Below are 14722 nucleotides of genomic sequence, written 5' to 3' on the forward strand. Positions count from 1 at the left end.
AAAAACATACTACAGGATAGACTTATTTAGTTAAATGAAGGTAACAAAGTCATAGAATAGCATTACATGAACTTCTGAAGTAGATATTTAAAAACATTCACTGCTTTAATATTAACAATCATCTCTAATGTTTATGAAATGTAAACAAGGAATTCAGGTGAAATTTAAAGGTGACTGGTAATTTTATTATCTTAAAAAGAGAAGTTAAAGAAGTCCTAAGACTTAAGCAGACCCTTCAAAAAAAATCTAAAGAGATCAAACAGTAATGGATTCTATTTTGAATTCTTTAAAAATGATAAATTTGAGAATACCCAGACAATATAAACATGACTGTTTTAACTGTTATCCAGAACACATGGGCATATGAACACTCTTAAGGATGCCTGAAAGACTCCAATGGTGCGGTATCATGCATGTTTGTCTTCCAAGAGAGCAACAGGACAGACGGTAGGATTAACTGAGAATATGTGTAAAGGTATTTAGGACAGATAAGACTGAAAACTACACAGTTAAGCTACTGAAGTTGCTGTTTACTATCTTGGTTAATTAATACTTTTATAATTTTCTCACTGTCCACAGATCGATCACCATGCAGGATTTATATTACGTATAGCACATTAAGAGAACACCCGAGTGGCTGAGAAGTGGAAGGCCACGCCGCAGTTTCTTGGACATGTGGCAGATGGTTGTGTTGCCCCTTGGAGATGACCTTCTATAAGACAGGTATAGTTCTGTGAGAATCACTGGACTTGAACTACAAGCCTATTCAGCAGGAGTTATACGTAGCGTCTGCAGAGGACAACTGCTGATCTCTAGTCAGTGGACCAGTTTACCCTTTCTTTCTAGAGTAGCAGCCAATTCTGTAGGGTCCAAAAGCACTATGTCAGTAACTAAGTTTTACAGATGGAGGAATGGATGGATAGATGACAAGATAAATTATAAACGCATAGATCCTGGAATAGATCCCTTGATGACTGGTTAAAGCATCACTAGGTAAAAGAAGGTTCAGACCACAGCACAGCCTCATCTTACTATTCTGGAAAAAAATTCAAAGAGTTTTCAACCAATGGAAGTTCTAAGTGAAAAGAATTTGCACCATTAAAAACAAAATCAAAAACCACAGTTCTTTTCTACTGCCACCAACGATACAGGTCCCAATTATTTCTTGCCTAGATTACTTCAACTGCTTCCTAATTACTGCCTCCTATTTCTCCAACCCTTTTTCCTTTCCAAGTAGATAATCCTCTTTTCCCCTATCTATATATATATTTTTAAAAAGGACCAAATTTACTCACAAAACCCTTAAATTAACATCAGTCTATTTTCATTAAGTGTTTTTTACACAAACAATTATACTGTATTTACAATATCATACTGTTTTTTCTCCATACAACCTAATATTTTAGTATTTCCCAACATGATTATACAGTCTCCATTATCATCTATTTTATCACTGCATGACGTTTCGTCCAGGGGAAATATGTACACTTTCTAGTGTTGGGATTTAGTATTTTATAGTTTCTAGTATTTCACAGTGATAAATAATGTGCTGAACATTTTGCACATACACTTTTTCTTATCTCTTGTGTATCAGTAAAGTGATGAAGTTGGACTAGCTAATCTCTAAACTCTCTTTCAGTGTTAAATTTCTAGGAGTTTGATATTCTCTATGGTTAACAGATTAACCTTTTTGAAACACCAATAACAGTCCATAGGGTTATAGAGTTACATTTGGACTAGATGCTGAAGATGTTAAAATAATTTATTTCTTAAAAAAAGGAAAGTTCAGGTTTCCACATTTGAACAAAATCCTTAAGGGATTTTATGACTCTGCCATCAGTATATCTTGGGAAAAAAATTAGAATTTTTTCATGTCCTATTTCAGAATCACTAAGGGAAAGGTTCAATCTTTTATTCCACTGGTTCTCAAACTCTGGTATGCATAGGGTGACCTGGGAAACTGTTAAAAAGGCAGATTCCTGGTCCCGTGGCTAGAGTCTGATTTAGTGTCTGGGATTGGCCTAGGAACATGCATTAAAGGAAAAAACAAACAAACAAACAAAACACCCCAGATAATTTTGACCTTGCACTGAAAAATATGGCTTTATTCTTGATCTACTTGACCAATCTAGTAGATGAACCATTAAGAATATAATGGACAATTATGGAGCTTGATACATTAGGTCTATGTTTTTAAGTGAAAAAATAATTAAAATAAAAAATACTGCATAGAGTAGTTCCTTATTATATTTTTTTCCTCAAAGTTACTCCAGCTTCTTAGCCTAATCTGTAAATTACAACCTGAAGAAGTTAATGTCTTCAGTGATTTTTTTGAATATACTAAAAAGGGCAGTACAACTTTACAAATCTGAAGGTATAATGCTTTTCTAAGAGGAACAGTTAAAAAAAATTTAAACTTTGAATAAAACTTAAAATATAGTACTTAAGTGTGCTGACATGAGAAAAACTAAAGGCAAGTTGATAGGTTCAAAAATGCATCATTTGGAGAAATTTGCCTTATATAATAACTGAATGGGGACTCTCTTTGTGTCTTAAAAAAAGAGCTGCTTGTATCCAAAATCAAAGTGAAGTCTACATCCTCCCTGTATACTCATGAAAAAAAAAAAAAAAATCCATTCCTAAATATGTTAATCCTTTCTTCTGAAAGGAACCTCATTTTTATGAGATTAAGTATGAAAGCTTATCTCATGCTAATGTGTATGTAAAAAAGGAAAAAACTGATCCATGATGAAAGCCTCACCTGAGCAACTGATTCTTTTTCCAAATGAGCTCGAGATCCACATGCAATAGCCATTTGATCCTGAGGAAAAAAGCAATGAAATAAGTATCATTAATAAAAATATTTATTTCCAATGTGAATATCTCATTTTTTAGAAACTATTTTTTTAAAAAGTAACATTAAATATCTTTAAAGGTTTACTGAGGAATTCAGAGTATGTACAACTTAAACAAGTCTAATTGTATTTACCAGGATGACACTATTCAGGGCTAAATATAAGAGGCATGCATTATTTCAAAATTCATATATTTAAGTGATTTTTCTAATTGAAAATACTGTATCAATATAATTATAAGAAAAATTAGTAGTATTAGAAAGAAAAGGGTTATCTGTAGATGGTATGATTTTATATATAATCATTACATTATGGAAAACCCAAGAATACCAACTGAAAACCTACTACAAACAATAAGAGAATGTAAAAAGAGTGGGCACAAAATAAATATATATATAATATTTTAGCCTTCATATGTACAAACAGCGATCAGAAGATATAATGGAAGAAAAGACAATATTTATAACATCAATAAGAAAAACCTATAAACTTTACAAGAAACGTGGCAAGATCTAAATAAAGGAAAGATATAAATGCAACCAAAGGAAACAAAAAAATCCAACCACAGAGGGCATACCATGACCATGGATGAGAGGATGCACTGACAGCACTGAAAAGGCAATGCTCATTAAGCTAATCTTTAAATTTAATGCCATACCAACGAAAACATAAAAATAATTTTTCATTGATTGAGACAAACTGATTTGGAAGTTAATACTGAAAAATAAAGAACCAAGAAGAGCCAAGAAAATTCTAAGAGTGACAAAGGACTAGCTCCAGAGGATTTAAAAATACATCATAAAGGTAAAATAATTAAAACTAAGGTACTAGAATGTAAATAGATAAACCTATGGATCAGAATCGAAAGGCCAGAAACACACACACAAAACATATGGGTACTTAAGAGTATGATAAAGATGACATTTTAAATCAGTGGAAAAAAGATGCTGTGGGGCATTCTGGTAGCCATTTGGAAACCAAATTAAATTGGACCTGAGCCACATACTGACTAGGACATATTCCAGATACATCAAAGATTTAAGTGTAAATCAGAAATCGTTTTTTATATGATCCCAAGGAAGGCACAAATATACAAAACCCAGAAGATTAGATCAACTTGACAATAAAATTTTAAAAATTGTTGTGCGGCAAAACAAGAAAAATACAACCATATGAGAAATTAAAAGACAAATAAGTTGGGGGAAAATACTGGTACTTTATATTACAGACAAAAGGCTAATTTCCAAAATACATAAAGTGCTCCTACAAATTATAAAGAAAAATACTCAACAACTCAGTTGGGAAGAGGTGAAGGTTATGAATGAGAATTCACAAAAAGAACAACTGAAAAGATCCTCACCTCAATCATACTTATATCAATACTAAGAAAAATGCAAAGAACACCTATCAATTTTTGCCATATCGTGCATACACACTCTACATAGACAGCAATTTGAAAACCGTTATCACAGTTACAAATATACACATAATTCGACCCAGCAATTTTACAACTAGGAATTCTTCCCGTAATAAACTTGCATTGTGTAAAATGACATTCATGTAAGGTTGATCACTTCAGTATTGTCTCAAGCAGCAAACCTGTACGTCCACCCAAAGGGACTAGCTATGAAGCTGTGAAAGAATGAGGAAGCACTTCGATGTACGCATATGGCTCAATCTCCTAGATATGGTATTAAATGGAAACAACAGAACAGTGGATAGTGTGTTACAATTTGTGTTTAAAAAATAAAGGATACATATATACATCTTCTAGGTGGATATACAAGAAATGGATGACACTGTTAACTTCTGGGAGTAACTTGGTGACTGAGAAATGAGGGGCAGAGCTAGGTTCACTGGATAACTTCTTATACCACTTGAATTTTGAACCATTAATCAAAATAAATAAAATTAAAAAGTGTTCATTGTAAAGAAATTGGCAAGCATATAAATTTACATGTATATGAAAAAATTATTATAAAAAGTCATGCATAATCTCACTACCTAAAAGCAGCCACTGATAACATTTTGTATATTTCCTTGTGTTTTATTTATTTTTTTGCCTTTCTCAAGTTCTATTTGCCCCAGTCTAGAAAAAAACTGGCTTAGGAAATCACTCCCTGTATGCTAGTCCCAGTAATGTTGCTGGGAAGAGGCATATAGGCGCTATCTGTAGGGACAGAGCTTAAAAAACATCACCTTTAGGAGTCAGGATTTGAAAACTCTCTGAAGTGACAAATCCTAGGTAGAAAAGAAGGTAAAGGACCTACAAAGGTCCAGGAGGCAGTGTATTTCCTTGTGTTCTTTTTTCCCCCTCTGTATTTAAAAAACCATAGCTGAAATTTACTCATGTATACCATGCTTTTCTTCATATAAAGTAACCTAAAAAGTTCTTACATTCAGGTTCATTGTTTTTGAGCTTTTTGTTATGGGTATTTTCAAACATACACAAAAGTAGAGAGAATAAGAAAATGAAGCCCCATGTACCCACCACCTGGCTTCAACAATTACCAACACATAGCCAACTGTCAATCTTGCCTTCTCTGAAGCCCTTTACTACCACCCTACCCAACTGGGGATTATTTTGAAACAAATGCTAGGCATCATATACTATAAATTAATATATATTTCAATCACAATACCACTATCATACTGAAAACATTAAGAATTCCTTAACACCATCAGATATACAATCAGTTTTCAAATTTGCTCAGTTATCTCATAAATGTTTTCAGTTTTTTTAAATCAAGAGCCAAACAAAATTCATACAATTTGGTTGGCATTTCTTTTATCCCTGGGTTCCTCCTACCTCTTTTAAATTTTTTTCTTATAATTTATTTGTTGAAGAAACCATGTAATTTGTCCTGTACAGTGTCCTAGATTCTAAATTTAGCTGACTGCACCCCCCTGGTGACATTTAACATGTTCCTCTGTTATTTCCTATAAACTGGCTGTTAGAGGCTTGATAAGATTCAGGTTTATTTTTCAAGAACTTACAGTAGTGTTGTATGTCTTTCTTTTTTTGTGTCAACTGTAAGGGCAATATAGTATTTCACCATATAGATTAACCATGGTTTCACTATTCACCTACATGTTGGTAGGTGAATTCACCTAATTTCATGTTATTAGAAAGGTGTCTAAAAGAACGTCTTTGAATGTAAAACTCTCATTGTATTCTGGATTTCTTCCTTTGAGAAAGTCATAGAACTAGAACACTAAGTTAAAAGTATGAGTGTTTTTAATTTAAATGGGCCAAATTATTCTTTGAATTACCTTCCCACTGAGTATGATATTGACTATTTCATCAGTAGTTCTTGTCAGTTCTAATTATTTTCATTTTAAATTTGTGAACATGATAAGGGGAAAATATTACCACATATAATCTAATTTCCTTTTTTTTTAATAAAAGGTAAACATTTGGAGAGCTTTTATTAGCCATCTATATTTTCTTTTGGAAATTATCTGTTATATACTTTGCTTACTATTTAACAGTGGGAATAATTTCTTCCCTTCTTTTTCTGGCAGAGGTATTTTGCTCGGGAAGGGAGAGAATGGTTTTTCTTAAGGAAGAACCACATTGAAAGTTCAACAGTATATGGCAAATGAGCTTTAACTCTGAATCCAAAAAGAGCAGTAACATTACTGAGCAACCGGTAAAAAAGAACATCCTCCCACCTTTCAGGGACTAAGTAGAGTTAAAATGTCACTTAAACTAAAAACAAATAAAAAACAAAAGCTTTCATTTAAAATCTCCTTTTCTTTCAGGGTAAGTCTCTAAAAGCTTTTAAGAGAGTTTTGTGTATCTGTCATTCCAAATAAGAACTGAATCCCTGATAACGATTTATCAGGTGGAATTCATCTAAGCAGCTTTCAGAGTAGTTAGCTATTCTTCAGGAATGAAGGATATTCTTGTTTTTAAAACTTCCCATATTAGAAAATGTATGTAGACATGGAGTCTCTTTCCTTTAAGCCTCTTTCAGAGTTTGGCTGAATTTCTTACGTTTTTTTTTTTTTTTAATTTTATTTACTATGATAGCTGGCTTTTAAAAGTGGTAAAAGATGGTACTGTATTGTATTCTAGAGAGAAATGCTTCATCAGAATCTCTCTCTCCTATTACTTTTACAGTTAAGTGTTTTCTCACAAATTCACTGGACAGAAGAAATAGACTAGAAGAATTAGGTAAATCCAATTTACATTAACAATTATAAACAGTAACATCAGAATTAGTTCTGAAAATAAAGCACAAAATGTTAACAATTAGAGGTAATGGTTGTTAAGTGCTGAACACATGCTAAACACTCGACATACATTTAAAAAATTTTAATCATTACCTCAGGATTATGAATTTGGGCACACTGTCCTTATGTCATAGATGAGGAAAGTGAGGTGGATGGATTAAGTTGCCCAAGTTCACATGGAATTTGAATCTAGGTCTACTTGAACTCCACATCCAAAATTAAGAAACATAACGGAAACGGAAATGGAAAAGGGCACAGGCATTTGTCCGAAAGACAAAACTGATTCCAAATGAGGTTGAGATATAGAAACAACGTTGAAACAATTTAGAAATTAGTCAAAGTCAGATAGTAAGATTAGTCATATTCACCCAATACGAACAGAAACGAAAAAGTTGATACATGAAGTAAACTAGTGAGTTAAGAAAAAATTTTATTTATTTAAAAAAAAAGTTTTGATTAAAACTATTCCCCCCCTCTTTTCCCTCAAAAGCAATATGGGTTCACTGTTAAAAAAAAATAAAATTAATCTAAAAAATTGAATAGATATCCATAGTTCCTCCATCCAGAGACAACTGATGTTACCGTACTACTTTATAGATAGTTCCATATATAGGATGTTTAAAATTTGCTTTTTTCACTTAATCATGTATAATGAATAGCCATCCTATATAATAATGAATTTAACCACTGTAACTTAATACTGGACATTTCATATTATTTCTAGTTTTTTTCCTCTTATTAAAAAACACTGCTGTATTTAAAAAAAAAAAGCAAAAACCCTTGGCAATTTATTTTTATACACATTCTTAATTTTCCTAAGATAAATTTCTCAAAGTCTGGGTCAATGGATGTTAAATTATTTAAAGCTTTTGATTCATATTTCCAACTTGTTCTAAGAAATATGTATCATTCTCCACAGTCTCAACAGATAAATTTGGCAACATTCATTCTTTTTCTCCCTTTTATTTGATGAAAGGTGCCTTGTTACTTTCCTGCCTTTTAAATTAAGAGTATTTTCAGACTTCCCTGGCGGTCCAGTGGTAAAGATTTCGCCTTCCAATGCAGTGGGTGCAGGTTTGATCCCTGGTTGAGGAGCTAAGATCCCACATGGCTCGTGGCCAAAAAACCAAAACATTAAAAAAAAAAAAAAGCAATATTGTAACAAATTCAATAAAGACTTTAAAATTTGGCCACGTCAAAAAAATCTTTAAAAAAAGTTAAATAAAAAAATAAATTAGGAGTATCTTCTCCTGACAATCATGAGGATATTAAATTTATGAAAATTTCTGTGGTTAGGAAAAATTGTGGTTGTTAAGATCAAGGTTTCAATCTTCAGGGGTGGGAAACTACAGCCCATGGGCCAAAGTCAGCCTGCTGCCTGTTTCTGAATGACCTGTGAGCCAAAAATGGTTTTTAAAGGGTTGTTAAAAAAAAAAAAATGTTGCAAAAGAGACCATACATGGTCCACAGAACCTAAAATATTTACAGGCAGACCACAGAGATATTCCGGGTTTAGTTCAGACCACCGCAATAAAGTGAGTCACACAAATGTTTTGGTTTCCCAGTGCATATAAAAGTTATGTTTATACTGTAGTCTATTAAGTGTGCAATAGCATTATGTCTTAAAAAATATACATCCTTAATTAAGGCAGTATCTGAGAAGCGCAATAATGCAAAAATGCAATAAAACGAGGTATGCCTGTACACTCTAGCCCTTTACAGAAAGAGTTTGCTGTTCCCTAAGAGATAGATACACACTTTCAAACTAGGTTCACTGGCATTAAACAAACACTTGCTCTAATAGGCAGCCCTTGCCCTTCAAAGGTTTGGGAACATACTTCGTGATCTGCTGAGAAAGACTGTTGTGAAATTTTATTACATACAATCTACCTCTTTTTATGGTTTCAAGACTACCTTTTAAATTTTCTTATTCTCCTTTGTTTGATTTTCACAAAGATCTCAGAAAAATGCCTGTGTAACTGCCTGGTCTATAAAATGAATGATGTGGGAAATGAAGGGATCTCTTTTGGAAGCCTGGTCATCTTCCCACATATTGAGAGGGTGAAACAAATATACGAGGCTCTTAGACCTGACCACCTGGTCCACAAAAAAGGGAAGCAGTAATCATCACATTCTTTTGTTTCAGGAACAACCAAGCCATGAATACACATATGAAAATGTCGGTGTACCAAACCTCACTTGGCCAAGGGAACTTACTTACCATACTTAGGACAAGGGAACACACAGGGTCATTAGTTAGCAATCACTCCAGATTGAGTTGTGCGTGGTTAATATCTGTTTCCTATAGTTTTTCTTAATGTAATTTTACTCCTTATCTCTTTCATATCCATTACCTTTAATTATTTATGGCCTTAAAAACCTAAAAGCCAAGCTTTTTGAAACTATGTCTAAATGAGAATTTAAGATCCAAGTCATGGCCTAAGGACTTACTCTATGATTATGGAATAAGACATCTTGTCATCTATTTGCCCCTTCATGGGTTTTTTAAATTCTATTTCGAATAGTTAAGCCAGTAAACAAGTGATCATTATATACTTTGCTTAAAAAATTACATAAAATCAAGCATATTTTTATTAAGAGGTAGAATAACTACATGTTAGGACATTGAAAAGCTAGGAGAAAAGTTTTGCACTTAAAAAAGATACGAATAAAATACTTGGAACTAAATGTAAATCCCTATTTCATTTGTTTGTCATACAAAGCTCTACTTAAATTATACACATTTACAATAGTTCCAAACCTTAAAAGAACAATTACCTTCAGAGGAGGAAGTGCAGGGAACTTTTTAAATTTTTTAAGTTCACCATGTAAGAATAATCAGACTAGAATATGTGACCTGGTTACTCTAAGAGGATTTACAAGTAAGAAGTACAGCTGACCCCTGAACAACACAGGGTTGAACTGGGCCTGTGTAGGGAGGCCAGGGGTCGGCACCCCTAACCCCCCTTGTTGTTCAAGGGTCAGCTGTAGCAGCAAATTTCGTATTGTTGCAATTAAAAATAAAATCAGCTGAGAAGAAAGAAAACAGCAGAAGCCACTGAAGAACAAGCTGGGGAGCCTGTCAAACCAATGCTGTAAAAGACATTTAAGTTAACTTCTGCCATCTAGTGAGTCAGTCGTGTATCCACGATAGGACTTGACTACTTTGAAACCCATGTTTCTGTTTCATTATTTTCAGAACTATTCTAGTCAATTTTTATTAGGGTTTAAGGGAATATACGTGAGGCAGTGCTTATGGAATTTGTGGCTTAAATGAGTTGAGAAGGGAATACCAATTGCATTAAAGGTAGAATAAGAACCTATACCTTGAGAAACTGAAATTAAACATGCTGATGTATAATATGGATAAATTAAGAGCCACACTTCCATTCCTAAACAAAACAAAGCAAAAGAAACACAGAAACAGAAATAACAACTGTACCAGTATAAGGATGGGAGTCAAGGTTCAACGGCAACTCCTATGAAAAAACTGGTCGTATGAGGCAACAATGTCACGTTGTAACCAGATCTTCACCAGCTTCGGTGGAAAATGACCAGGATGATAAGAAAAAGAAACCTGCTATTTAAAAACTGGAATAACTACTGACAGCCCAAACTAGAGAAGACACATGGAAAACAGCTTTAACTCTCTGAAGGGTTGTCACTAAGAGTAGAAATAGACTGTTTTGTGCAGCTACAAAAAACAGAACCAATCAAAAGGAGGCAGATTTGCATTTAACGTCCAGAGGAGCTTCACAACTGAGTTGAGATGGATGCGCTGCTTGGGCATCACTAGAGCTACACCAGCAGAGACTGAAAGTTCACTTGTTAGTTATGAAAATTTTCCAATATTGGATAAATAAACGAATTAGATCAAAGGTGCTGGGTGCAAACTACAGCCCATGGCCAAATCTGGACTGCTTGTTTTTGTAAATAAAGTTTTATTGGAACACAGGCACAGTCATTCATTTATGTACAGAGCTGAGTAGTTACAGCAGAGACTGTATGGCTTTAAAGCTGAAAATATTTACTATATGGCCCTTTATAGAAAAAGTTTACCAACACTTAATTCAATAATTAAAAAGACTCCTAATTCCACTATGCAAGTTAGGCTCAGAGTATAAGCTTTCTGAGAGCAACTGACTGTTTATAAGCTTTGTTAGAATCAGTAGTAGATAGGAGTCCCAATTCAAAAATAATGCTCACTGGGTTGACTGGAACTTTAACCACCTATCATTTACCTGCTTTCCACCACCTCCAAAAAGTGTTATATGATGCATATTGATAACAATTCTTAATAAATTGAGTTCAAACTAATTTAAATGGGTCGTGATATTTTTAAATAACCAGGCATACCCTGAGGTGCTGTAGAACAGGCTGTGAATTAACAGCTTAAACATAATCATATGCTTTAGTTCTTTAAAACTCAACATTTATAGTAACAATGCAGTAAATTGGGTTACGATTAGGAAAAAAGATGACATCAGAACTCCTTTCCTTTTCAGAGGGCCTGGATTTACAAGAGGAAGGTTCAGATTTTTTTTCCAGTGTATGGTTTGGTTCACTCCCTAACTTTGGCTGAATCATTTAATTTTTCTTTGCCCCACCTCAGAATGACATAAAGGCAGCTAACAATCTGACACCTTCCACTCTCCCTCCCACTCTTGGGTCCCCAAGGTAGAGAAATAATGCGGGAGAAACATCAAGTCTCTGTAGATTCTCTGGAGAGAACTTAGCTAAATATGCATGATAAATATTAAAACTCTGGTAGAAGTAAAGCAATTTAAAATTGAGAGAGATGGACAGAATATTAAATAAGTAATTGTCAAGTGAATCTCAGAAAATCAGCAAATGTTTATAATAAAATATTAGCTCTTCTGTGGAACTGTATACAGGAATTTCACACCAAAAAAAAAATCTCCCAATTGTTTAACTTATAGGTAAACATCATTTTAATTTTACTTTAGACCCCCTCTATTCTTTAATGAATATTGTTTAAACTATATTCTTATACTCACAGGCCAAGGCTGTAGATCATTCAGTCCTTTTTCTAATTTCTCAATATCTGGAAACTTTGTGGCTCCATCAGCATCTGCCATAAGGATCTTTTTTCCTCGAGAACTGAATACACCCTGGATTTTAAAAATTTCAACGAAAAGAAAGTTGCTTAAAATCAAGGTTAAATTCGGTGACATATCAGTTTGTTAAATTTGGTGACATATCAGTTTGTACTTAAAATATCCAAAAATTAAATATTAGGTATGAAATGGCAGAAAGAGGCCGAAGTTCACTGAACGCAGATTACATTGATAAGATCTTTCCAAAAGTAGCTAATGTCTATTTCATGATTTTAAAAACTTTGTGAAGTCATACTATTAATACCTTGGAAAATATCAAGATAAGAAAATAGATTTGGATAAGTTAAAGATATGCTGCATCAGTAAGAATAAAAATGTAAAATACCTATCATAAATATTATATCTGTATTGTATATGTATTATGGTGCATAAAAGGGATCAGGGGTTCCTTACAGCAGCATATGAAGAACGAAACATAGATAGCTTTGTTATGAAATACATCATAACATTTTAGATCTTCAGTATTTTTTATTATGGAATCTAAAGTATTTTAAATTAATTGCTGAATAAAGAAATGTGGAATGTCACTAAAATTTAGAAAGTATGGATATATTCAAATGTTATTTTGTTATTTGAGGCATCTGACACTTAGCAAAATTATGCCATTCAATTTTGAATTGATTGGTCTTTTGGGCAGAATATGGCTCTACGAGTGTATATTTCACCCAGAAATAAACTATGCATCAACTCTTCACTTGATCTTAGCCAAAAGGCCAAAAAGTGATTTATGCATCAACTCTTAATTTCATGGTGCATTTGAGTGAATACAGTGTGTCTTAAGTGTAAATATATTTATGGTTTGATACAGAATACAGCTTTGATGTCACTCAGCAGTGTGACTATAGATAAGATGTACGTATACAAATCTAGACAGAAATTTGATCAATTATTGTATAGTATAAGGCTACTAATTAGTATCTGTAATTTTTTTATCATATCTGTTAGAATATGGGTAAAAAAAGCAGAAATAAAAATGTTATATTTAATCTATAAACATCACATATTAAGTTTTGGAAAAGAGTAAACATTGCAAGGCACAAAATCTGTAGCTATAAGTTTGAAATAAATAAAAACAATAAAGGACTAACTATTTCAATGATACATGATAAGGCTGAACTGTAGGTTGTCATGCAATATTAATGGAAAATTGCCTTTGCCCTCAAACTTGTTTCAGCCACCTCATCTTGTTTTTTTAAAGGGGGCTTCTGAATGCCTGCTACTCTCACATCCTATCTGGATGGCCTCCACTTCACTGCTAGACTTCTTGGAAAGAGTCTAAGTCAGCTGCTCCCATTACTGTCCACTCAGTCACACCCTCTCCCCTCTGACTGTTCTTTCTGATTTTTCTTCTTCCTCATGTGCCTCTTTGCCCCAAGGCTTGGTTCTTGGCTCTCCTTTTCTTCTATACCCTCTTCCTTGCCAATTTAATGGCTTCAACTCTCAGATGATACATGTGGATGACTCTCACACCCTCTCCACCAGGCTATTCTGGATACCACTACTTGGCATCTCAAACTTAGTGTGGCTCAAACTCAACTAAACACACTGTCTCTTAAACCAGCTCCTCTCCCAGTGTTTCACCTCTTCTCTCACGACATCCTCCTCCTCTCAGGTACCCAAGGCTACTTACTGGTAGCTCACTGCTCTCTCCAATCACCTGACACAATTCTACCTCTCATATTCGTCTTTTCCTCTTGCTCTGTTGTGTCACCATCATAACCCAAATATTCATGGTACCTTGCCTACACCACTGCGCTGGCTGCTGTCCCTCTGTCTAGGGTGAAAGTCTAACAGCCCCTAGCCTGAAGTCTGTGATCTACACCCACATAACCCTCCAGCATATCTCTAAAGTCAGGCCTCATGTACCACTAGAAGCTCCTTTGTTGTGTCTTTGTTCATGTTCTCCTCTGCAAGCTCCCTGCCTCGACTTTTGCCTAGAGAATTCCTAATCCTCCTTCAAAAGTTCATCCAGAATTTATCTCCTGTGGGAAGTCTTTGCTGCTCCTCCCAGAGCATTTATACTGAAGCATTTGTAACACTAGTGAACTATGATACCTTAAGGACAGGACAGGTATCTTTCATCTCGGCGTCTCTAATGAAGTACCTGGCACTTAGTGAGCACTCAGATGTGGGCTGAATAAATAAATGAATGGGTGCATTTAAAGCCCATGATGATATTGCATCAATCTTATTTTCTTTTTCTCCCTTCTGCATATCCTGTGACCCTGTCAGAGCAAACTCACTGCTTCTAGTACATATCCCAAGAGAACCTACTTTTCTGTCTTTTCTTGCTCTGCTGACTGGCACGTTCTTCTCTCAAATCTTTCTTCATACGAGATCAGGGAGGTGAAGAGCACGATTTCATGGTTAAATTAACCCAAACCAAATCTTGCCTTACTATCTATGTGACCTTGAGTAAGTCACTTTACCTATCTATGCCTCAATTTCCTAATCTATATAATCAAAATAATAGGACCTAACTCACTGAGA

General features: G+C 34.1%; 1 protein-coding gene and 1 long non-coding RNA gene across 7 annotated transcripts in view; one reads left to right on the top strand and one right to left on the bottom strand.

Moving 5' to 3' along the window:
• The window catches only part of LOC309615714, a 40580-nt gene that overhangs the window by 19899 nt on the left and 5959 nt on the right, over positions 1-14722 (top strand). For both annotated transcript variants that reach the window (XR_014237009.1, XR_014237010.1), the window contains one exon: positions 580-723. This is a non-coding gene — a long non-coding RNA (uncharacterized lncRNA). The remainder of the gene's footprint in view (positions 1-579; positions 724-14722) is intronic.
• Positions 1-14722, bottom strand: part of ALG5 (ALG5 dolichyl-phosphate beta-glucosyltransferase) — a 39280-nt gene that overhangs the window by 11413 nt on the left and 13145 nt on the right. For all 5 annotated transcript variants that reach the window (XM_082365660.1, XM_082365657.1, XM_082365659.1 and 2 more), the window contains 2 exons: positions 12113-12226; positions 2762-2821 (listed from right to left, as the gene is read on the bottom strand). In XM_082365660.1, the coding sequence (XP_082221786.1) occupies positions 2762-2821; positions 12113-12226 (174 nt within the window). The remainder of the gene's footprint in view (positions 1-2761; positions 2822-12112; positions 12227-14722) is intronic.

This window comes from Balaenoptera borealis, assembly GCF_965194805.1.
Source record: "Balaenoptera borealis genome assembly, chromosome: 18".
In the NCBI taxonomy this organism is placed as follows: Eukaryota; Metazoa; Chordata; class Mammalia; order Artiodactyla; family Balaenopteridae; genus Balaenoptera; species Balaenoptera borealis.